Source organism: Gorilla gorilla, chromosome 2, assembly GCF_029281585.2.
Source record: "Gorilla gorilla gorilla isolate KB3781 chromosome 2, NHGRI_mGorGor1-v2.1_pri, whole genome shotgun sequence".
NCBI lineage: Eukaryota > Metazoa > Chordata > Mammalia > Primates > Hominidae > Gorilla > Gorilla gorilla.
This window is the reverse complement of record NC_086017.1, coordinates 51,844,048-51,868,928: the sequence shown is the minus strand read 5'-3', so window position 1 is coordinate 51,868,928 and position 24,881 is coordinate 51,844,048. Positions and strand designations below refer to the sequence as shown.

General features: G+C 44.4%; 1 protein-coding gene and 1 pseudogene across 10 annotated transcripts in view; one reads left to right on the top strand and one right to left on the bottom strand.

The window, feature by feature from the left end:
- Positions 1-6,003: 6,003 nt before the first annotated feature.
- ULK4 (unc-51 like kinase 4) overlaps positions 6,004-24,881 on the top strand; it is a 715,846-nt gene continuing 696,968 nt past the window's right edge. For 4 of the 10 annotated variants that reach the window (XM_055381348.2, XM_063703712.1, XM_019024744.4 and 1 more), the window contains exons 1-2: positions 6,054-6,170; positions 13,373-13,558. In XM_055381348.2, coding sequence (XP_055237323.2) covers positions 13,421-13,558 — 138 coding nt within the window. In that variant the 5' untranslated portion in view covers positions 6,054-6,170; positions 13,373-13,420. Of the gene's footprint in view, positions 6,625-9,465; positions 9,591-13,372; positions 13,559-24,881 lie in introns of those variants that run through there. The other 6 variants (XM_055381349.2, XM_055381345.2, XM_055381350.2 and 3 more) reach the window with 5 other exon arrangements.
- LOC101139155 (large ribosomal subunit protein eL36-like) lies at positions 12,416-12,734 on the bottom strand (annotated as a pseudogene).

Sequence of the window (24,881 nt, the reverse complement as noted above, 5' to 3'; positions counted from 1 at the left end):
CCAAAGTGCTGGGATTACAGGCATGAGACACCGCGCCCGGCCTTAAAAAAAAGGAAGTTTCTATGTGCTTGAATGAAGAGTTTTTTGTTTTTAATTTTTTTGAGACAAGGTCTCACTCTGTCGCCCAGGCTGGAGGGCAGTGGTGCGATCACAGTTCACTGCAGCCTTGATCTTCTAGGCTCAGGTGATCCTCTCACCTCAGCCTCCCAAAGTACTGGGATTACAGGTGTGACCCACTGGGTCTGGCAAGAGGTTCTTTATGATCATCTAGAAGTGAGGAAGATGAGACATTAATTGTTTCTGGGAGGAAGAATTTGCCCGAATAAACTCCGCATTGACATTTTCCATGTCAGATTCACTCTTACCAATTATAATGAGAATGAAAATCTAAAATTGAGATGAAAGCAAAGGTCACTCTGAAAGCACTTAGGAATTTAAGCAATTCAAAACCTGGCATTTCAGCTCTCAGTCCTACTTAAGAATCTAAATAGCACTCAGCTGTTTTATACTTTTTGAAATTTAACTAATGTCTGTCAAGGTCTAATCTTCGGACCAGTGGCGGTCACTGAGTAGGTAGGGTCCATGCTTTCTCTGGTTTGTCTTTTTTTTTTTTTTGAGACAGAGTCTCACTCTGTCACCCAGGCTGGAGTGCAGTGGCGTGATCTCAGCTGACTGCAAGCTCCGCCTCCCAGGGTCACACCATTCTCCTGCCTCAGCCTCCCGAGTTGCTGGGACTACAGGCACCCGCCACCATGCCCAGCTAATTTTTTGTATTTTTAGTAGAGATGGGGTTTCACCATGTTAGCCAGGATGGTCTCGATCTCCTGACCTCATGATCTGCCCGCCTTGGCCTCCCAAAGTGCTGGGATTACAGGTGTGAGCCACCGCGCCCAGCCTCTCTGGTTTGTCTTTTGTGATACTGTCTTAAAATGGTCCATGCTTTCTCTAGTTTGTCTTTTGTGATATTGTCTTAAAATTATCTATAGCAGGAGTTCTTAAACTTTTCTGAGTCATTGGCACCTTTGAGAATCTGACCAAACTCACAAACCCTCTAGCCAGAAAAAAATGCACATGCATACAAAAATTTAATTGTCTTTGTAGGTTCACGTATTGCCTGGAAGTGTTACCGGAAAGGGGTCCCAATTCAGACCCCAAAAGAGGGTTCTTGGATCGCAAGCAAGAAAGAATTTGAGGTGAATCCATAGAGTAAAGCGAAAGTAAGTTCATTAAGAAAGTAAAGGAATAAAAGAATGGCTACTCCATAGGCAGAGCAGCAGCTTGGGCTGCTGGACTGATAATTGCCCACCCTCCCTCCCTTCCTTCCTTCCTTCCTTCCTTCCTTTTTTTTTGAGGCAGAGTATCACTCTGTCATCCAGGCTGGAGTGCTGTGGTGCCATCTTGGCTCACTGCAACCTCAGCCCCCCACCCAGTCCGGGTTCAAGCAATTCTCCCACCTCAGCTTCCCAAGTAGCTGGGATTACAGGTGCATGCCACCATGCCCGGCTAATTTTTGTATTTTTAGTCGAGACGGAGTTTCACCATTTTGGCCATTCTGGTCTTAAACTCCTGATCTCAAGTGATCTGCCTGCCTTGGCCTCTCAAAGTCCTGGGATTACAGGCGTCAGCCACCATGCCTAGCCTATTTCTTGATATATGCTATACAAGGGGTGGATTATTCCTAAGTTTTCCGCAAAAGGGGTGGGCAATTCCCAGAACTGAGGGTACCTCCCGCTTCTAGACCATATAGGGTAACTTCCTGATGTTGCCATGGCATTTGTAAATTGTCATGGCACTGGTGGGAGTGTCTCTTATCATGCTAATGCATTTAATTAGCATACAATGGGCAGTGAGGATGACCAGAGGCCACTTTTGTCACCATCTTGGTTTTGGTGGGTTTTGGCTGGCTTCTTTACTGCAACCTGTTTTATCAGCAAGGTCTTTTGACCTGTAGCTTGTGCCAACCTCCTCTCTCATCCCGTGATTAAGAATGTCTATCCACCTGGGAATGCAGCCCAGAAGGTCTCAGCCTTATTTTACCCAGCCCCTATTCGAGATGGAGTCACTCTGGTTCGCATTTCTCTGACAGAAGCATCCAAGGAACTTAGGCTAAGAAGACCCAGGATCTGATATTGCTTCTGACATGAACTTTTAGGTTATTTATAAAAACTCAGAATAAACAAAATATTTCAAAGTTTTAATCTTCATTAATTTGGCAGTAGTCCATGACGAAACGTTTTCCCTACCAAACCTGTTAAATACACAGAACTGACAATAACGGATGCTGAGACTCTTGAGAAGGCAGGAAGGGTTAGAAGTAAAAGGAGATGTGATTTACCTGAGATCAGAACAGTTTTTCTAGATGGTTGTTTGAAAAGTGTGGTGCTCAACTTGCAACATTGACATCACCTGGTAAGTTGATAGAAATGCAAAATTTTAGGCCCCATTGAGATACAGAATCAGAAGTTTTGTAGGTGGAGCCAGAAATCTATGTTTTAACAAGAGCTCCAGGTGATTCTGATGGTAAAGTTTGCAAACCACTTTTGCATTGAAGGATGCTGAAGAGGGGAGCTGGTTCATTTTCTCACCTCTGGATGATCATAAAGAATCTGTCAGCCGGGCGCGGTGGCTCACGCTTGTAATCTCAGCACTTTGGGAGGCCGAGGCGGGCAGATCACCTGAGGTCGGGAGTTCAAGACCAGCCTAACATGGAGAAACCCCTGTCTCTAGAGTGTAGCTAGGCTAGCACTCTAGCCTGAGCAACAAGAGCTAAACTCTGTCTCCAAAAAAAAAAGAATCTCTCATTCAAGCACATAGAAATTTCCTTCTTTAGGCAAAGCATTGCATTAAATGCTGCAGAAAAGAAATTTATTTTTTACTTCATACAAAGAGGCATTAAATAATAACAATGCATGTAAAGTTAGCAAAAAATAAAATTTCTTTTTAAATTTCCTTTTTAGAGACAGGATTTTGCGCTGTTGCTCAGGCTGGAGTACAGGCTCCAGTGTATCTCGTGGTTGAAACTTGCAAGTGTGGAGCTTTGAAAGCCGTAAGTGATGGTTGACAAAAAGAGTTAAACTCTGTAAAATATTTAAAGAGATTTATTCTGAGCCAAATCTGAGTGACCATGGCTCGAGGCACAGTCTCAAGAGGCCCTAGGAACATATGGCTAATGTCTCACGTGTCCGTGTGACGAGACCACCAAACAGGCTTTGTGTGAGCAACAAGGCTGTTTATTTCACCTGGGTGCAGGTGGGCTGAGTTTGAAAAGAGAGTCAGCAGCGGGTGGTGGGATTATCGTCAGTTCTTATGGGTTTTGGGATAGGCGGTGGAGTCAGGAACAATGTTTTGTGGGCAGGGGGTGGATCTCACAAAGTACATTTTCAAGGGTGGGGAGAATTACAAAGAACCTTCTTAAGGGTGGGGGAGATTACAAAGTAAATTGATCAGGTAGGGTGGGGCAGAAACAAATCACAATGGTGGAATGTCATCAGTTAAGGCTATTTTCACATCTTTTGTGGATCTTCAGTTGCTTCCTGCCATCTGGATGTATACGTGCAGGTCACAGGGGATATGATGGCTTAGCTTAGGCTCAGAGGCCTGACAGCTAAGTTGACTGAGCTGCAGCTTGTTTTTACATGTTTTACGGAGAAATAAGACATCAATCAATACACGACATAAGGTATTGGTTGGGTCAGGAAAGGTGGGACAACTCGAAGCTGGAAAGAGCTTCTACATCATAGGGTGGATTTAATAGGTGATTGGTGTTATGCCACGACTACGCCAATTGTCAGGTTCCAGCCCCCAGCTGAGGTCCAAGGGGAGTGGGTGGATGGGCGAATAGCTGAAAGAACACAAGTGAGGGTTGGGGGCGTGTAGGCAAGTGAAATGTAGTTTTATTCAGCGGCTGTGTCATCAGCAGCTTAATCGCACTATCTCTCTCACACTGTCCACCTTTATCTCGGCTGTCTGTTCTGGCTCTGTGGCTCCTGTTGCCCCCATGTCTGCAGCTGCACTCCCTGGCCTGCAAAGCCAGCTCTGTCAGGATCAGCAGCTTAACTCTCCCTCTGGGCACAAGCTGGTTTCTGGCTCGGCTCCCCTCTGCCCACCTTATGGGCAACCGCTCTCCCTTAGAGGGGTTAGTAGCATTACTCTGGGCACCAGTGCACGAACCGGGTCGTGCTGTGCTGAACTCAGACCTGGGCACAGTGTCAGCAGGGCAGTTATACCTTCTACAGACAATAGTGGCTCAGATCCAAGTATGAACTTACATAAACAGGTTATATAACAAGTGGAATATGCGCCTGTGTCCTAAACTCACTGAGCCACTCTGGCCCGGATGTCCACCTTGGCCTATTCCTTGACCAAAGCACATCCATATACCCTACAATTGGCAATTGGTTAAAAGAGTTATTATATAAAGACCTGGAGCCAATAGAAGGCAGTGTCTGGGTTGAGATAAGAGGTTGCAGAGACCAAGGTTCTTGTTCTGCAGATGAAGCCTCTATGTAGCAGGTTTCAGAGAGAATAGATTGTAAATGTTTCTTATCAGACTTAAAACAGGTGTCAGGTTCTCAGTTAATTCTCTCCAGCATCAGGGAAAAGACCTGGAAAGACAAGGGGATTCTTTACAGAATGTAAGTTCCCCCCAGAAGAGATAGCTCTGCAAGGCCATTTCAAAATATGTCAAAGAAATATATTTGGCCAGGCACAGTGGCTCACACCTGTAATCCCAGCACTTTGGGAGGCCAAGGCGGGTGGATCACCTGAGGTCAGGAGTTCAAGATGAGCTTGGCCAACACGGTGAAACCCTGTCTCTACTAAAAATACAAAAATTAGCTGGTGTGGTGGCACACGCCTGTAATCCCAGCTACTTGGGAGGCTGAGGCAGGAGAATCACTTGAACCCAGGAGGTGGAGGTTGCAGTGGCCCGAGATTGCGCCACTGCCCTCTAGCCTGTGATGCAGCGAGACTCTGTCTCAAAAAAAAAAAAAAAAAAAAAATATATATATATATAGGTATATGAGTATATATGTATACATAAGAGTATATGTGTGTGTGTGTATATATATATCAGGATAAAATACTTCAATGTCTTTTGGGGCCTGCTGTCATGTTGGTATCTTATTGCTGCAAAAAAGTCTGTTTTGTCAGTCTTAAGGTCTCTGTTTAATGTTAATGCTGGTCAGCTGTGCCTGTATTCCAAAGGTAGGAGGGTATAATGAGGCCTGTCCCACCCCATCTTCACATCACGGCCTGAGCTAGTTCTTCAGGTTAACTTTGGCGTGCCTTTGGCCCAGAGGAGGGGTCCACTCAGTTGGTAGGGGGGCTTGGAACTTTTATTTTTAGTTTACACAATCAACTTGAGATCAGAGCGTCTCATCTGTTTCCTCCATCTCCAAAAAGGAAGGTAATTCACAGCCTTTTCTTTTCTAAATGGTGAGGACCCCGGGGCCCCTGCTTCTGAGCCGTTGGTTATCCAGACTATGCCACCACGTCCACCTGAGCTCCCAGAAGAAGCCAGAAAGAAAAGAATGGAAGGAAACAGAAGGACAGTGGGAACGGGAAGAGAAGAAATGACGAGATCTCAGTTCTCCACACTCTAGCCTCAGCACCCACTTAAGATTGAAGAGTAGTCCCTCACGGGCTCCCACTTCGGACTCTAGCCAATAGGAACTGAGACTCTTAACCAATCAGCGCTTTGCGTTTTTCCGGCGTTCTGCGTGCTGCCATGGAGATGGAATGAGCAAATCCAAACATAGAGGGATGGTGGGCCGACCACTATGACTGTTACTCCAGCACTTCCCGCTCCAGTCTCTGGCCTGTGGGCTCGTCCAAAGGCAGGGCGTGATGCCCTTTGGGTGGAGGTAGGGGCCCTCGTGGTCTCTCACTTCCGGTCCCCAGCCAACAGGAACGGAAACTGCACAGCCAGTCGGCTTCCTGAGCTTCTTCCGGCGTTCTGTGTGCTGCCGTGGAAACCATATGGACGAATCCAAACCTGGAGGGGCGTCGCCTCCGTAAGGCTGGTCGGCTTCTTCCGCGCGTTCGGCTTTGCTTCACTGCTTTCTCCCCCATTCTTGGGCCTGTGGACCTGTCCTGAGGCAGAGGCCGAGATGCGCGCAACCGCGGGAGCAGCCAAGTGGACTGGACTGTTTTCTTGACTTAGCTACCAGGTGCGTGGCAGTGGCGGTTTCAGTAGCCACGAGTCTGGGTTCGTGTCTGCCTAAGCGGTCGCGGAAGAGAGCGCAGGCCTGCCGGGGCGGGTGGGTGGTGGCGCCTGGCCGCCCTCTCTCCTTCTGCCAGTGGACCCCGTACCCCCTGCGCTCCCCTGCTTTGCGCTCGTGTTAAAAAAAAAACAGCCCGTTTTTATCCGGGCTTTAGTTAAGGGCACACGGGACGCCTCTTCTAGGACCTGGGTGCAGCGGGGAGAGAGAGTGCTTGTGTGTTTCGGCTTGGGAGATGTGCTTTATGGACGCCACCTCTTAACTCCCCAGAGCGGACCGCGTCTTCACCGCCCTGCAGCGCTTCCTAGGCTCCCAGCCGGCCTCGCGGACTAATGCCTACGGACGTAGCGGGGCCGCGAAAGCCGCCGATTCGCCCGCCGCGAGTTGCCTGGGGAGCGGGGGGGTGAGTGACTACGTAGCGCCCCTGAGTCTGTGATAATTGAGTCTGTGAAGTGCGGCGAGGGGGAGCACCTATGGAGTGCTTAGTGTGGCGCGCGCCATCGGTTACATCTCGGGAAGGTTGATTTGGCTGGCAGTTCGCAGACTTGAGCGCATCCCAGTCACCCCAGGGCGTGTAGTAACACAGAAGGCCAGGCCCTACCGCCGTAGTGTATGATTCTGTAAATTTGGGGCAGGGCCGATAACTTTTTCTTCTGTATTAAGTCCCAGATGATGCTCATGCTTCTGGTGCGGGAGTCATGATTGTGCTGAAAGTGGGCACCTGTGCGCTCTTATCACCTGGTCGCTCTCAGCGTTCCTGGAATGTAGGACCTGCCCCCGACTCTTAAATGCCTCATTTGCACCTGTATGTGATTTGCTCTGCCTTCTGGCTTCTTAGATGCTTCTTAGGTGAACTTGTGAATTAAGAGAGACTTCCTTAGGAGCACTATAGGTTAAGAGACTAAACTGTGGTTTCTGGGAAAGCACACTCGAGTGAGAAAACCATGAAGAAACGTAAGGAAGTGATGACTACGAAAGTCAGGGGGTGGTTACTTTTGGGGATCAGGAGGGGTGGTGATTGAGACAGGCTCACAGAGGGGCTGCTTGTGTGGCTGGCAAAGTCCTATTTCCTGACTTTGGGTGGTGATTAGAAGGGTGTCCTTTTTTAGTAATTCATTAAACTATGTATTCTGTGGAGTTTTCTGTACTTGTGTTTTATTTTATAATTAAGAGGTTACAGCTTTAAAAATGAATATTAGGAAGTCTGTAATGGGGAACGTGTTTGGACTGAGTCAAAGAATCTTAAAGTCATGGAATTTCAACTATTAATAAGTTATTGAAAGATAACTTAGTGCCAGGCGCGGTGGCTCACACCTGTAATCCTAGCATTTTGGAAGGCCGAGGCAGGCGAATCACTTGAGGCCAGGAGTTCTAGACCAGCCTGGGCAACATAGCGAAACTCCATATCTACCAAAAACACAAAAAATTAACTGGGTGTGGTGGTGTGCCAGAGGCTGAGGTAGCTACTCTGGAGGCTGAGGCACGAGAATCGTTTGAACCCTGGAGGTGGAGGTTGCAGTGAGCCTAGATCTTGCCCCTGCACACCAGCCTGGGCCACTGAGTGAGACTCTGTCCAAAAAAAAAAAAAAAGAAAATCATTTGATCCAATTCTTATTTTACTCTAAGGAAACAGCCCTAGAGAGGAGAAATGCTTGAAAGTAACAAACCACCCTATCTAAGCAGATTTATAACTAATGTGTTTTGTTAATTTCAGACTGAAATTGTCCACATGTGACTTGATGGTCAGATGTGACTAAAGATTAAGGAAATGAATTTGGCCTAAATCAAATTCAAAATTTCAAGATGGGCTGGATGGTGGCTTGCACCTGTAATTCCAGAATTTTGGGAGGCTGAGGCAGGAGGATTGCTTGAGCCCAGGGGTTCAAGACCTAGCCTCCCTTAAAAAAAAAATCAAGATTTTACTTAATTTTTTCCCTTGTAACCTAAAACCTTATTTTCAAGAAATCAGTTATACATACTGTATGAAAACTTATTTTATCATCTTATCCTGAGATATCCTAATGTAGACAATTTGTGAACACTTAAGGTTTCTGATTATGTTTTTTCTGGCTTAGTAACTTCCCATCTTAACATACTGTCAGTTTAATCTTATTTTGGTTATAATACATACCATATAGCTGGGACTACAGGCATGCACCACCATGCCAGGCTATTTTATTTGTGTAGAGTCGGGATCTCACCATGTTGCCCAGGCTGGTCTTGAACTCTTGGCTTCAGACAATCCTGCCTCCACCTCCGAAAGCGTTGGGATTACAGACATGAGGCACTGTGCTAGGCCAGGATTGGTTCTTTTTAATGAATGGGTTTTAGAATGAAGAGGGATGTAAAAAGGACTTAGGGAAACCGTCATTAAAAGAAAGATACTAACCAGTGCCTTTTTGTTTTTAATTAATTAATTATTTTTTTTGATATGGAATCTCTTGTCACCCAGGCTGTAGTGCAGTGGCGCAATCGGCTCACTGCAACTTGTGCCTCCCGGGTTCAAGCCATTCTCTTGCTTCAGCCTCTGGAATAGCTGGGATTACAGGCGCCCGCCACCATGCCTGGCTAATTTTTTTTTTTTTTTTTTTGACATGGAATCTCATTCTGTTCCTCAGGCTGGAGTGCAGTGGCGCGATCTTGGCTTACTGCAGCCTCCGCCTCCCGGGTCCAAGCAATTCTCTGCCTCAGCCTCCCGAGTAGCTGGGACTACAGGCGCGTGCCACCATGCCTGGCTAATTTTTTGTATTTTTAGTAGAGATGGGGTTTCACTGTGTTAGCCAGGATGGTCTTGATCTCCTGACCCCAGGTGATCCACCCTCCTCGGCCCCCCAAAGTGCTGGGATTACAGGCGTGAGCCACTGCGCCTGGCCTAATTTTTGTATTTTTAGTAGAGATGGGGTTTCGCCATTTTGGCCAGGCTGGTCTTGAACTCCTGACTTCAGGTGATCTACCTGCCTTGGCCTCCCAAATTGCTGGGATTATAGACGTGAGTCATTGCACCCTGCCCATAAATAAAAGTTTTGATGGAACTCAGCCATATCCATCCATTTGCTTATTGTCTCTGGTTGCTTTTCTAGTTCAAGAGCAAAGGTGAGTAGCTGTGACAGAAACCATCAGGTCTGTAAAATCTAAAATGTTTACCCCCTAACATTTTGTAGAAAAAAGTTTTCCTCTCCTAGAACAATCTTGGATTTTTTTTTGATCTGTAAAATGAGTTTTCTTAATTTTTTTTTTTTTTGAGACAGTTTTGCTCTTGTCACCCAGGCTGGAGTGCAATGGTGCAATCTCAGTTCACTGCAACCTCCCTCTGCCTTCTGGGTTCAAGCCATTCGCCTGCCTCACCTTCTTGAGTAGCTGGGATTACAGGTGCGCACCACCATTCCTGGATAATTTTTCTTTTTTTTTTGTATTTTTAGTAGAGATGGGGTTTCACCATGTTGGCCAGCCTGGTCATGAACTTGTGACCTCAGGCGATCCGTCTGACTTGACCTCCCAAAGTGCTGGGATTACAGGCGTGAGCCACCGCATCTGGCCAATATATTCACCAGTTTTGTTATTAATTTTTGAAGTCTTAAAAAATTTTTAATTGTAAAATACACTTAGAATTTACCATCTTTACCCTTTTTAAGGGTACAAGTTTAGTAGAGCTTAAGAACAGTTACATTGTTGTGCACCAGTCTCTAAAACTTCATTTTTGCAAAAGCAAAATATATTACATTTTGCTTATCCATGTATCAGCGGATACAAGTTGCTTCCATGTTTCAACTATTGTGAATAATGCTGCTGTGAATATGTGGGGTACAAATATCTCTGAGACCCTGCTTTTAATTCTTTAATATACCCATATTGAGGTATGATCTACCAGTAATTGTATGTATTTGAGGTGTACAAGGTTTTTTTTTTTTTGAGAAAGGGTCTCACTTCGTTGCCCAGGCTAGAGTGCAGTGGTGAGATCTTGGCTCACTGCAACCTCTGCCTCCCGGGTTCAAGCTATCCTCCTGCCTCAGTCTCCCAAGTAGCTGGGACTACATGGACAGGCTACCACTGCTGGCTAATTTTTAAAAATTTTTAAATATTTTGTAGAGATGATGTGTTGCCATGTTTCCCAGGTTGGTGTCAAACTCCTGGCGTCAATTGAACCTCCCTCCTTGGCCTCCCAAAGTGGTGGAATTACAGGCATGAGCCACTGAGTTCAGCCCAATGTGCTTTTTTAATTTTTAATTTTTTTTTTTCTGAGATATGGTCTCACCCTGTTGTCCAGGCTGGAGTACCATGGTGCAGTTGTAGCTCACTGCAGCCTCAATCTCCTGGGCTCAAGCAGTTCTTTTGTCTTGGCCTCCCAAAGGGGTGAGATTATAGGTGCGAGCCACCGTGCCTGGCCAATGTGCTGTTTTGATATGTAGATATGTTGTGAATTTCTGGAAAGTTTAATGTAGTCTAACATATCTTTCCAAAGAGATGCCAGGTTATGAAAGATTGATTTTTTTTTTTTTTTTTTTGAGTGGTGCTCTGTCTCCCAGGCTGGAGTACAGTGGCACCATCTTAGCTCACTGCAACCTCTGCCTCCTGCGTTCAAGTGATTCTCCTACCTTCAGCCTCCCGAGTAGCTGGGATTACAAGCGTGTGCCACCATGCCTGGCTAATTTTTGTATTTTTAGTAGAGATAGGATTTTGCCATGTTGGTCAGGCTGGTCTCAAACTCCTGACCTCAGGCGATCAGCCCACCTCGGCCTCCCAAAGTGCTGGGATTACAGGCGTGAGCCACTGCACCCAGCCTGAAAGAATGATTTTCATGAATTACTTAGATTAAATTGTCATATATTGTTTATGACTCTAATTCCACTTTAACTGAAATTCTAAATAAGATGTAGTCTGATAAGAGTTTACATCAAGTCCTTATTTACTTATGAAAACTAAAGAGTTATGTTGGCCAAGAAAACGAACTCATTTAACTACTTATACCTTAGGTGAAGGATGAAGTCCTTGGTTAAAACAACAACAACAACACTTGATTTAGAGCAGGGGTTGGCAAACTTTTTTTAATAAAGGGACAAATAGTAAATATTTTAGGGTTTGTGCAGGCTGTAGAGTCAACTCTGTCATAGGCAATATATAGCAGTTTGAAAGCAGCCATAAGCAATATATAAATGAATGGGTGTGGCTATGTTCCAATTAAACTATTTACAAAAGCAGGCAGCACACCCAATTTGGCCTATGAGCCAGTAGTATTAATGATGTTTGGATTGACTCCTGCAGTCTAGGGATTACATGGAAATATCATTCCATATTTGTTTATACTGTATTTTCACTTGTTTTCTCTTTTACTTCTCATAATTAATAAGGTTTAGGTGGGGCATATGTTTCTCTTTTGCTTCTCAAAATTTATAAGGTTTAGGTGGGGCATACCAGTCAAGACCAGTAGAGGGTCTTGACCGCAAGTTGTCCAGGTTCTTGGCATTTTGAGCAAAGAATTGGACAAAATGCCCAGCAAAGCAAGGAAAGAATGAAGCAACAAAAGCATGAAAGCAGGGAATTATTGAAAACGAAAGTACACTCCACAGTGTGGGAGCCACCTGAGCAGCACTCGAGGGCAGGGATACAGATACCCGGTCCAAATACCCCCTAGAGGTTTCCCATTGGCCTCTTCACGCTCACCTCCGGTAAATCAAGTGGTGGCCTGCAATCGGTCTATTGGTTGCAGTCAGCCAATTTCATTGATTCCATTTCATTCATTCATTCCATTCTCTGCAACCAGTCAGATGCTAAGGTGAAGTTACAAAGTTGCAAACCAAGACTACGCCCCAATCAGTCTGATTGGTTGTGGTCAGTTAATTTCCCATCTGTTGCATAGAAAAGGTGGGGGATTTGCAAAGGGAATAGCCTCTGGTCCTTTTGTTACTTAGGCGTGGAAAGTTAGGGTTTTCCTTTCAATTTAGTTACAGGAAGTCAGTGTGAAACAGCCTTAGGTTCCCTGCCTCCAGACCCTGTTCTCCTGCCTCACATATATTATCCCACTGTGCAGATGTTGTTTTCCCTTGTACCAGGTTTCCATTGTAAAGGAGAAAGTAAGATATGGAGACACATTGGATAAAATCTAATTCATACCCTGATTTTGTTACCGTTTTTCGAAATAGCTGTTATTTTCACTTTTTTTTTTTTCTGTGAAGGTTTTATGGATAGGGTATGGGCCCTCAGTCCTTCTTTGTGGCCACTTTCTTCATGGCGGGCAGGGCGTTGCTTAGCTCTTCTCTCTTCATCTTGGTGCGGACGTGTCCCCCACTCTCTTCTTGATGAACTTGAGGGCCGTGTGTCCTTGGAGACTTTGAGCAACTCCATGGCGCGCCGGCTCGTAGGCAGTAAAGCCATACATCTTTGGGATAATGTCCCGCATGAACTTGGTGTGCTTGGTCAGTTGCCCACTTTGGCGGTGGCTGGGCCAGGCTTGCTCCCATTTTTGGTAACTCTGTGGCCCTCATCGAGGCCCACGGCCACAGGGTCGCGCAGAGCCATGGCTGCTGCTCTCCAGTGGCGGCAGCGGCTGAAGGGCCGACCGCACGGAGTGCCGGGATATCTACCCACCCTAGAGGCACGGGCAGCCACTGTGTTTTTAAAACATCTTGTTGATGGGAACTTGAATATTGGTTTGTGAATATTTATTGATTTTTGAGATGGAGTCTCTCCTTGTCGCCCTGGTTGGAGTGCAGTGGCGCGATCTCGGCTCACTGCAGCCTCCGCCTCCCGGGTTCAAGCGATTCCCCTGCCTCAGCCTCCCGCGTAGCTGGGATTACAGGCGCACATCACAACACCTGGCCAATTTTTGTATTTTTAGTAGAGACAGGGTTCACCATGTTGGCCAGGCTGGTCTCAAACTCCTGACCTCAGGTGATCCCCCTGCCTCGGCCTCCCAAAGTGCTGGGATTACAGGCGTGAGCCACCGCGCCGGCTGTGAAGTTTTATTTATTTGCCCCGTAGTTTCGTTCATCCTGCAAAAATATCAGCATTAGTATTTAACATTTGTAAGTGAATTTTCTGAATTTGTCGATTTGCTAGATTTTTTTACACATATAGTATCCTAGGCTAATTATCCTAGGCTAATTAATTATGCAACTAGCTTGCATTTATCAATGTCATTTTTGTTTACTTTTTAGGAGCTAGGGATGCTATTATTCTATCGTATGTGAGAAGTCGGCCCAGAGATGGAAAACTTTATTCTGTATGAGGAGATCGGAAGAGGAAGCAAGACTGTTGTCTATAAAGGGCGACGGAAGGGAACAATCAATTTTGTAGCCATTCTTTGTACTGATAAGTGCAAAAGGCCTGAAATAACCAACTGGGTAAGTCAGTGTATTTCCATTGGCATGGGGAAAGAGAGAGTTACAATAGGTAGAAGGGGGTAGCATTTTCACAGTAGTCATTGAATTTGATATATCAAATGCCACATTTTCAGTCTGGAATGGATGACCTTCTATCTGTTCAGTGCCACCAGTCCTGAATAATGAGTAATAAACATATCCAAGTAATGACTAACTTAATTTTCTTTTTTGTTTCTTTTTTTTGGGGGCGGGTATAAATTGGGGAAACTATACTCTTTTTTTTTTTCTTTCCCTTAGAAACAGCGTCTCTCTGTGTTGCCCAGACTGGAGTGCACTGGGCTCACTACAGCCTCAACTTCCTGGGCTCAAATGATCCTCCCACCTCAGTCTCCAGAGTAGCTGGGACTACAGGCACATACCACCACGCCAGGCTAATATTTTGTATTTTTCTTTCTTTTTTTTTTTTTTTTTTTAAGACGGAGTCTCGCTCTGTCGCCCAGGCTAGAGTGCAGTGGCACGGACTCAGCTTCACTGCACTCTGCCTCCCGGGTTCACGCCATTCTCCTGCTTCAGCCTTCGGAGTAGCTGTAGTGGTGCCCGCCACCACACCCAGCTAATTTTTGTATTTTTAGTAAAGACAGGGTTTCACTGTGTTAGCCAGGATGGTCTCGATCTCCTGACCGTGTGATCCGCCCACCTTGGCCTCCCAAAGTGCTGGGATTACAGGTGTGAGCCACCGCGCCCGGCCAATTTTTTGTATTTTTCATAGAGTCGGGATTTGGCTATGTTGCTCAGGCTGGTCTTGAACTCCTGAGCTCAAGCAGCCTGCCTGCCTCAGCCTCCCGAAGTGTTGGGATTACAGGTAGGAGCCACTGAGCCCAGCCTGGAAACTATATTCTATATTAGATAATTTACTTTTTGAATTTGGTGTATTTAGGAAACAAGCAGGTTCCCCACCACCTCTGCAATTTACTGTCAAGGAAGGACACTGGGTGATAATGACTTGGGTTTGAAATGGCTGTGTCACTTTATAGCATAGGCTTCTTGGACCATACCTAGCTTAAAAAATATATATATTTTTAAGCTGGGTGTGGTGGCTCACACCTGTAATCCCAGCACTTTGGGTTCGAGACCAGCCTGACCAACATGGTGAAACCCCGTCTCTACTAAAAATACTAAAATTAGCTGGGCGTGGTAGTGCACACCTGTAATTCCAGCTACTCAGGAGGCTGAGGCAGGAGAACCGCTTGAACCCTGGAGGCAGAGGTTGCAGTAAGCCGGGATCACGCCATTGCACCCCAGCCTGGGTGACAGAGTGGGACTCCATCTCAAAAAAAAAAAAAAAAAAATATATATATATATATATGTATATATATGTGTGTGTATATATGTTCTTATGTGTATATATGTGTATATGTGTATGTGTATATATATATGTGTGTATATATATGTATATAGTAGTAAAATACAATATAACAAATTTTCACCTTAGTGATTTTTAATTGTACAGTTTAGAGATAATAAGTACATTCATATTGCTGTGCAACTATCACCTCCATCTATCCCCATAACTGTTTTCATCTTGTAAAACTGAAGCTCTGTACCCATTAAACTGTAATTCTTCATTTCTCCTTCTCCAGCTTTTGGCAACTATCATTCTACTTTTCGTCTCTGTGGTTTTGACTACTCTATATAAATGGTATCATACAGCATTTTTTGTCTGGCTTATTTCACCCAGTGTAATGTCCTCAAGGTTTATCCACGTTGTAGCATGTGTTAGAATTTCCTCCTTTTTAAGACTGAATCATATTTCATTGTACATATATAAAGCGCATTTTGCTTATTTATGTAACAGTGGACACAAGTTGCTTCCGTGTTTTAACTATTGTGAACAATGGTGCTATGAATATGTGGGTACAGATATCTCTTTGAGATCGTGCTTTATTTTGTGTATATACTCAGAAGTGGAATTGCTGGTCCTGTGGTAATTCTATTTTTAATTATTTTAAGACTTGCCATACTGTTTTCCTCAGCAGCTCTGCCATCTTCACATTCCAGACCATCAGTGCACAAGGGTTCAGTTTCTCTGCATCCTTATCAGTACTTTTTGTCTTTTTTTTGACAGTAACCATCCTAATGGGTGTGAGGTGGTATCTCATTGTTGTTTTGATTTGCATTTCCCTAATGACTAGTGATGCTGAGCAGCATCTTTTCATATGCTTATAGACAATTTGTATATCTCCTTTGGAGAAATGTCTATTCTTTTTGTCCATTTCTGTGAGTCCTCTGCCCATTCTCTAATCTGGTTGGTTGTTTTCTTGCGGAGTTTTACGACTTCTCTATATATTCTAGATATTAATCTGTTATCAGATATATGATATGCAAATATATTTTCATATTCTATAGGTTGCCTTTTCACTTTGTTGATGGTGCCTTTTGATGTACTAAAGTTTAAAATTTTTGCAGAGTCACATTTGTCTTTTTTTTTGTTATCTGTGTCTTTGGTGTCTTATCCAAATATCCAAAAATCATTGCCAAGCCCAGTGTCATGAAGCTTTTGTCCTATTTGTTCTTCTGAGAGTTATGTATTTTTACCTCAGTGATATTTGACTCATTTTGAGTTAAATTTTCTATGTGGTGTTCGGTAAATGTCTCTGTTTGGGCTGCTAAGACAAAATACCTTAGACTGGATAGCTTATAAATAACAGAAATTTATTGGTCACAGTTCTTGGGGCTGGGAAGTCCAGGATTAAGGTGCCAGCAGTTTTGGTGTCTTGTAAGGGCTTGCTCTGTTTCTCAAAGATGGTGCCTTTTATGTGTTCCCACATGGCAGAAGAGGAAAACAGGCCCCCTTATGGCTATATTCTAAGGACACTAATTTTATTTATGAGGGCAGAGCCCTGATGACCTAATCGCCTCCTAAAGATTCCACCTCCTAATACCACTACAATGGACATTAGGTTTCATTTTAGAGGGACACATTCAGACCACAACAGTAAAGGTCCAACTTCTCTTTTTTACATGTGGATATCCAGTTTTCTCAGCACCATTTGTTGAAAAGACTGCCCTTTCCTCATTGAATAGTTTTGGAATACTTGTTGGAAGTCATTTGACCATACGTGTGAGGGTTTATTTCTGGGCTCCTTATTCTATACTGTTGGTCTATATGTCCATCTTTATGCCAGTACTATACTGTTTTTATTATTGTAGCTTTGTAGTAAGCTTTGGAATCAGGAAGTGTGTGTTTTCCAGCTTTTTTTTTTTTTTTTAAGATTGTTTTGGCCGTTTGACATACCTTGAGATTCTATATTAATTTTCGGATAGATTTTTCTAGTCCCACAAAAATAGTTGTTGGGATTTTGATAGGAATTGCATTGAATGCATACATTGCTTTGGGTAGATTGATTTTGGGTAGTATTTGAATGTTAATTATTAATATCTGAAAATTGCCTTCTAATTCATAAGCACGTGATATTTTCCCACTTATTTATGTCTTTTTTTTTTTGAGACAAAGTCTCGTTCTGTCCTCCAGGCTGGAGTGCAGTGACACAATCTCGGCTTACTGTAAGCTCCACCTCCCGGGGTTCACGCCATTCTCCTGCCTCAGCCTCCTGAGTAGCTGGGACTACAGGCGCCCGCCACCACGCCCAGCTAATTTTTTGTATTTTTAGTAGAGATGAGGTTTCACCGTGTTAGCCAGGATGGTCTCCATCTCCTGACCTCGTGATCCGCCCGCTTCGGCCTCCCAAAGTGCTGGGATTACAGGTGTGAGCCACCGTGCCCGGCCTATTTATGTCTTTTAAAAATTTCTTTCAGAAGTTTTTTGTAGTTTTTGTTGTGTAAGTCTTTCCACCTGTTTGGTTAATTCCTATGTGTTTTATTCTTTTTGCTGCTATGATAAATGAAGTTGTTTTCTTGATTTCCTTTTTCGATTGTACATTTGTTAATGTATAGAAATTCCCCCTGGACATTGTGGCTCACACCTGTAATCCCAGCACTTGGAGAGACTGAGGCAGGCGAATTGCTTGAGCTCAGGAGTTTGAGACCAGCCTGGGCAACATGGTGAAAATGTGTCCCTGCAAAAGATACAAAAATTAGCCGGGAGTGGGCCAGGCGCGGTGGCTCATGTCTGTAATCCCAGTACTTTTGGAGGCTGAGGTGGGCGGATCACTTGAGGCCTGGAGTTCAAGACCAGCCTGTCCAACACGGTGAAACCCTGTCTCTACTAAAAATACAAAAAAATCAGCCGGGCGTGGTGGCACATGCCTGTAGTCACAGCTACTTGGGAGGCTGAGGCAGGAGAATTACTTGAACTCAGGAGGTGGAGGTTGCAGTGAGCCAGGATTGCACCACTGCACTCCAGCCTGGGCAACAAGGCGAGACTCTGTCTCAAAAATTAGCCGGGGGTGGTGGCATGCACCTGAGGTCCCAGCTGCTTGGGAAGCTGAGGTGGGAGGATTGTTTGAGCCTGGATGGCAGGGGTTGCAGTGAGCCATGATTGTGCCACTGTGCTCCAACCTGAGTGACGGACTGAGACCTTGTCTCAAAAAAAATAAAAAATAAAAATAGAGTTTTGCCAGTACCTGCATCAATCAAAACTCATCAGACTGTGCCAGGTGCGGTGGCTCATGCCTATAATCCCAGCACTTTGAGAGACCAAGGCGGGTACATCACTTGAGCCCAGAAGTTCAGGACCAGCCTGGGCAACATGGTGAAACCTTGTCTCTAGAAAAAATAGAAAAATTAGCCAGGCATAGAGGTGTGTGCTTTACTCTCAGCTACTTGGGAGGCTGAGACAGGAGGGTTGCTTCAGCCCTGGAGGTGGAGGTTGCAGTGAGCTGCGATCATGCCACTGCACTCCCGCCTGGGCGACAGAGACACTGTCTCAAAAAAAAGAAAAAAAAAAAAAAGGCAGGTGTGGTGGCTCACACTTGTAATCCCAGCACTTTGAGAGGCCGAGGAGGGGGCAGATCACTTGAGGTCAGGAGTTCGGGACCAGCCTGGCCAACATGGTGAAACCCTGTCTCTACTAAAAATATAAAAATTAGCCAGGTGTGGTGGTGGGCATCTGTAATCCCAGCTACTTGGGAGGCTGAGGCAGGAGAATCGCATGAACCTGGAAGGCAGAGGTTGCAGTGAGCTGAGATCATGTCATTGCGCTCCAGCCTGGGCAACAAGAGTGAAATGCCATCTCAAAAAAAAAAGAAATTCCGCTAATCTTTAAGTGTTGGACCTGGACTTTGTATTTTACTTTGCAAAATTTGTTTTTGTTTTGACAGTTTATTTTATGGAAACTTTACTTTTGTGTGTGTGTGTGTGTGTGTGTGTATGTGTGTGTGTGTGTGTGACAGAGTCTCAAAGTCTATCCAGGCAGGAGTTCAGTGGTGTGATCTTGGCACACTGCAACCTTTGCCTCCCAGGTTCAAACGATTCTCCTGCCTCAGCCTCCCGAGTAGCTGCGATTTCAGATGCCTGCCACCACGCCTGGCTAATTTTTTTGTATTTTTAGTAGAGACGGGGTTTCACCATGTTGGCCAGGCTGGTCTCGAACTCCTGACCTCAGGTGATTCGCCCACCTCGGCCTCCAAAAGTGCTGGGATTACGGGCATGAACCACCACGCTTGGCCTTAGGGTTTTCTACATATAAAATCAATCACATCATTTGCAAACAGAGTTAATTTTACTTTTTTCCTTTCTAGTTTGGATGCCTTTTTTTTTCTTGTGTAATTGCTCTGGCTAGGACTTTTTATACCATCTTGACTAGAAGTGGAGAAAGCAGACATTCTTGCCTACTTCTTTATGTTGGAGGAAAAGCTTTACTCTTTCACCATTGAGTATGTTGTTTGCTTTGGGTTTTTCATATATGACTTTTATTATGTTGAGATAGTTTCCTTCTATTCCTAGCTTTTGGAGTTTTTTTTTTTTTTAAAGGTCATTGAATTTTGCCAAGTGCATTTTCTGTATTAATTGAGATGATCGTGCGTTTTTTTCCCCTTCATAATGTGGTATATTACATTTTCGTATGTTCAACCATCTTTTGTTTTCCAGGAATAAACCCACTTGGTTATCGTGCATAATCTTTTTAATATACTGCTGAATTCAATTTGCTTGCATTTTGTTGACATATCTAGCTTTTACTAAGATAATAAGATATTTAGCATAGTGCCTGATACTTAATAAACACTCTTTCTTTTTTTTTTGAGACAGAGTCCAGACTCTGTCATCCAGGCTGGAGTGCAGTGGTGCGATCTTGGCTCACTGCAGCCTCTGCCTCCCCTGTTCAAGCGTTCTCCTGCCCCAGCCTCCTGAGTTGCTGGGATTACAGGTGCACATTACCATGCCCAGTGAATCTTTGTATTTTTAATAGAGACGGGGTTTCACCATGTTGGCCAGGCTGCCCTCAAACTCCTGACCTCAAGTGATCTGCCCACCTCGACCTCCCGAAATGCCGGGATTACAGGTATGAGCCACTGCGCCTGGCTTAAATATTCTTTCATGATGTCTCTTATGTCATAGTCACTAATGGAACAAGAAATACATAGAGAACACATAGATGGAGAGGGAAATACCCAGAACTGGAAGAGAGTTGAGAAGAGGGATGTGGGGTCACGTGTGGGAAAGAAGGATGAGGGCAGGTTCAGCATGTGCAAGAGTTTTAATGGATATAGAAAGGCCACTGTTTTCTGTTTGCCTTATTCCTGATTTATAGAGCCTGGGGAAGCCTCTCTTTTTTCCAAGATTCATTCACTCACTTCAACAACAAAAGCGTATTGTTGAGTGTCTGCTGTGTTAGAGGGCGAAATGATCCTGTACTTTTGAGCTTATGATCTGGTAAGAAAGGTGAGATAGAGGAATCAAGGCATGTATAAACACTCCATTCAAATGGTTGTCCAAGTCCCTGCTTTTTAGGGGTCTTAGCTCTTGGAAACTCCTGTGTCCCATACCTTGCAGAAGCATTTCTACTCTTCCTTTGCAGAAGTTCATCATATGCTACCATTTATTGAGTATATCTAATATGTTCCAGCCAGTGTGCTGGGTGCATTCACTTCTCACAATTGCCTATGATGTCAGTATCATCCTGATCTACAATTGGTTCAGATCTGTTGGATCATGGTACCAATGCCCCCTCTCCAGTTGAGGAGGCCAGCAGGGTAAGCCAAGAAAATAATTACATGTAAGGAAGAGTTTGACTTCATGGCCTTTTTTCTCCTCTTCTCCATATAGCATTTACCATCATGCTCTCCACTGGCTGTTCTCAGCTGTCACGTTGACAGTCCTCCTCAGTACTTTCCCTTGCTTTTGACCTTTTCATAACCACACTTTCAGGTGTCATAATTTACCTGTCTCGCTCTGTCGCCCGGGCTGGAGTGCAGTGGCACAATCTCGGCTCACCGCAAGCTCCGTCTCCTGGGTTCACGCCATTCTCCTGCCTGAGCCTTCTGAGTAGCTGGGACTATGCCCGGCTAATTTTTTGTATTTTTAGTAGAGACGGGGTTTCACCGTTTTAGCCAGGATGGTCTCGATCTCCCGACCTTGTGATCCTACCGCCTCGGCCTCCCAAAGTGCTGGGATTACAGGCCTGAGCCACCGCACCCGGCCCTCTTGTTCCTTCATTTTAAGACACTGCTGGATAATGTAACCAATTCTTTTTCCTTGAAGTATCATCCCCTTCTGTGATCATATTTTGATAGCATTTTGGAGTCCGTCAAAGGCTTAATTCAGGGGGGTGAATAATAGAGATTTTTCAAAGACCACAGTAGGGCCACTGTGGGAGAAATTTTCAGACAAGAAGCTTTGTGATACTTTTTAGGCTTATCAGGATCCAGAACAAATGCCACCGTATCCTGTAAAACTTAACCCAATTAAATCTCTTGGCCCTTTGACCGCAACATGGAAACCTGATCACAACAGAGAAACTATCTCACCATGAGAATACAACTTGTGACACACACTACAAATGCTGGATATAAGGGTGGATAGCACAACCCCAGGGAAAATTTCACTACGTTGGTAAACTGATGCCTTTCCAAGTAGAACAAGTACTGTTGGGAAATGTACTGGATTCCAAGAGAATAAGGAATATTTAGTGCAGGCGTTAGTGTGATTAGGGGATCTTTGGGGTCTTAAGGCACACCCGAGTAGTGTAGTGTGTAGTTCAATGACTTTTAACAAATGTATGCAGTCATGTAATATCCAAATCAAGAAACAGTCTGTCTATTCCTCCAGAAAGTGCCTCCTGCCCTCTCCAGATGTCATCTTCAACACTGCCCCCAGCACTGTTCTTACTTCTATCATTGTAGATTATTTTGCCTGTTCTTGAACCTCAAGTAAATGGGTTCCTATGGTATATACTTTTTTGTGTCACACTTCTTTTCCTTAAGATGTTTTTGAGTTTTGAATACTTTGTTATTGCAAGTATTGTAGTTATTCCTTTATTACTAAAATGCATTCCATTTTGAGTGAATCTTTTTATTGAAGTAAAATATACATACAGGAGAGTATACAAACCATAATTGTATGCTTAAATTTTCATAAAATAAATACACCCATGTAACCAGCACACAATCAAGAAATAACATGAGCAGTAGTTTAGATGCCCTTCCCGCCCCCTGCCCGTCTCTTTCTTCCCAGTCAAGGGTAATCATGATCTTGACTTCTAACTCCACAGATTAATTTTGCTAGTTTTGACTTTCTATGAAAGAAGAGTCTGAATACATATTTAAAGTACAGATGATTGTTTTTGGTCATGGATTGGGTATGAGGTGTGAAAGAGAAGTCAATGATTATCCTAGGGTTTTGGCCTACATGACTAGAAGGATGGTGATAACACTGAGGGAAAAAAGACTAGGAAAAGAATGGATTCGGGCATTTTAATTTTGGGTGCCCACTGGAAGACACTGGGTCTTTGAGTCTGCAGTTTAGGCGGTTCATCAGGGTGGAGATGTAAATTTAAGGAAGCCATCTGGAAATGGGCACAAAGTGCTTTCTGGAGGGATGGAAATGCTGTGTATCTTTATATGTCAAAATTATATGTCATCAGCATATAGACATTAGGCCAACGTGAGGGAAGATAGAAGAGGACTGAGGACCTTCATTGCAACATTTAGCAAGTGTAAGGAGAAGGAGGACCCAGCAAAGGAGAGTGAAAGGGAGCATCCAGTGAGAGAGGGGAGCTGGAGAGTGTGGGTAACTGTGAATTGGTTTGCTTATCACCCATTCTGGCATGGTCTCCTGTTCCTCAGGCTCTGGGGAGCTACAAACTGCAATTCCCAGACTCTGCAGCCAGAGTTCTAGGTGGGATTGTGATTAAATTAATTAGATGCACTAGAAGGACATTTGGATTCCAAACTGATGTAAGTGGTAAAGGCCCCAAGGCATCCATTTGCCGGCACATCTTGAGGCAGAGGCAGTATGGTTTGGATGTGGTGGCTTCCTACTGGTGGCAGAGGCAGCACTTTGGTGCTGACAGCTGTGATAGCTGTGATGGCAGAGTCTTGATTCCTTAATGTTCTGATGGAGACAGGGGCCAGTGCTCCTCTGGTGGCTCAGTTTTATGGTGTGGTTTTGGGAATTCTTTCCAGAAATTGAGCCTTGGTGTGGTTTTGGGAATTCTTTCCAGAAATTGAGCCTAGATTCTGTTTCAGGAACTTTCCATGATCAATTCTGGAATTATGTAGGCCCCTTAGAAGTCCTTTTGTTAGCCAGAATATATTCTATTCTCTGTAACTAAAAATATTGGCCAAATCATGGGATGTCATAGAGGTCAAATAAAGTCAGTGGTATATGGTGATGAGAGAAACCACTTGTGTGAGATGCTGCTAATAAGGTGAGGACTGAGGATTTGGCAATGGAGAGGCCACTGATAACCTTGAAGAGAGTGGTTTCAGAAAGTGGTGGGGATGAAAGCTGGAACTGAAATACGTTTAAGCGGGAGTGAGCCGGGCTTACTGGCTTATTCCTGTAATCCTGGTGTTTTGGGAGGCTGAGGTGGGAGGATTGCTTGAGGCCAGGAGTTTGAAACCAGCCTGGGCAACATAGCAAGACCCTATCTCTACAAAAATAAATAAGTACACTTATAAAAAGAGGGAGTGGGAGAAGGTAGAGGCCATCCTTAAGGAGTTTTGCTGTAGGAGCAGAGAAATGGGATGATAACTGGATGGAGACAGGAGGTTGAGATGGAAAGAATTATCAGGAGTTACTTCTGACTCCTGAGATCTGAAATTACATGTTTTTTTTAGACAGGATCTCACTCTGTAGCCCAGACTGGAGTACAGTGGCATGATTTCAGCTCACTGCAACCTCCACCTCTTGGATTCAGGCAATTCTCCTGCCTCATCCTCCCGTGAAATTACACGTCTTAAAGCAGGTGGTTTATTTTCTCTCATGTAAAGGAAACTGCACTTGCAAACTGATTCTACCATGTCATCAATTCCCTGTCATTCTTCTCTGCTATCCTTATTGAACTTGGCTTATGTGCAAGGCCATTTCACAGTTGCTGGATGGCCACTGTCACTTTAGTTATCATGTCAGCTTTCCAGGGAGGAAGGGGAAGAAAGGGGGTGCCACGGGGTTACCTTGAATAAACCCCATTAAGTGTTTTCCAGGAAACCTGAGCTACTGACCCTGTTAACATCTTGTTGGTGTCCCCTTTCTGGGCAGGAGGGGCGGAAATCTTTTTCTGGGCAGGAGGGGCGGAAATCTTTTTCTGGGCAGGAGGGGCGGAAATCTTTTTCTGGACAGGCACAGGCTGTTGTGTCATAGAGGAATTCTGTTATTAAAGATTTAGGTAAGCAGCTAGCAGCTTTTCCATAAGGATAATAATTTCAGCATGTTTGTATGCTGATGGAAATGGTCTATTAGCAAGGGAAAAATACTCAGCATAATGTGGCGAGGAGACAGTTGTATAATGTAAGTGAAGTTTGAGGGGGGTTGGGATCATGTATACAAGGGGAGGTTTTGGCTTTTGGAAGGAGCATGGATAGTTGAGGTAAGGCAGGGTATGGTACAAGATGCAAGTTGGTGGATTCCATGCCAGGAGCCTGAGAAAGTTCTCTTCTGTTTAGTTCTATCTTCCCTGAAATAAGCAAAGTCATCAGTTAGGAGGTAGGAAGGAGAGGAAAGAGGAGGTGTGAATGGTCACTTGAAGAGCAGGTTGTCTTGGGCCATTTGAGATTTGTGATCATAAATTTAAAGTAAATCAGGCAGCGTGGTTTGTTTCTGCTTTACCTGCTTGAGTAGCTGCAGAGTATGTGGAGGGTTGGTTGAGTTTAACCGGAATTGGAATGGTTGTGGGAGCGAGCTGGAAAGTGCGTGTATATGGTCACAGGCTAGGATGTGTAACAGA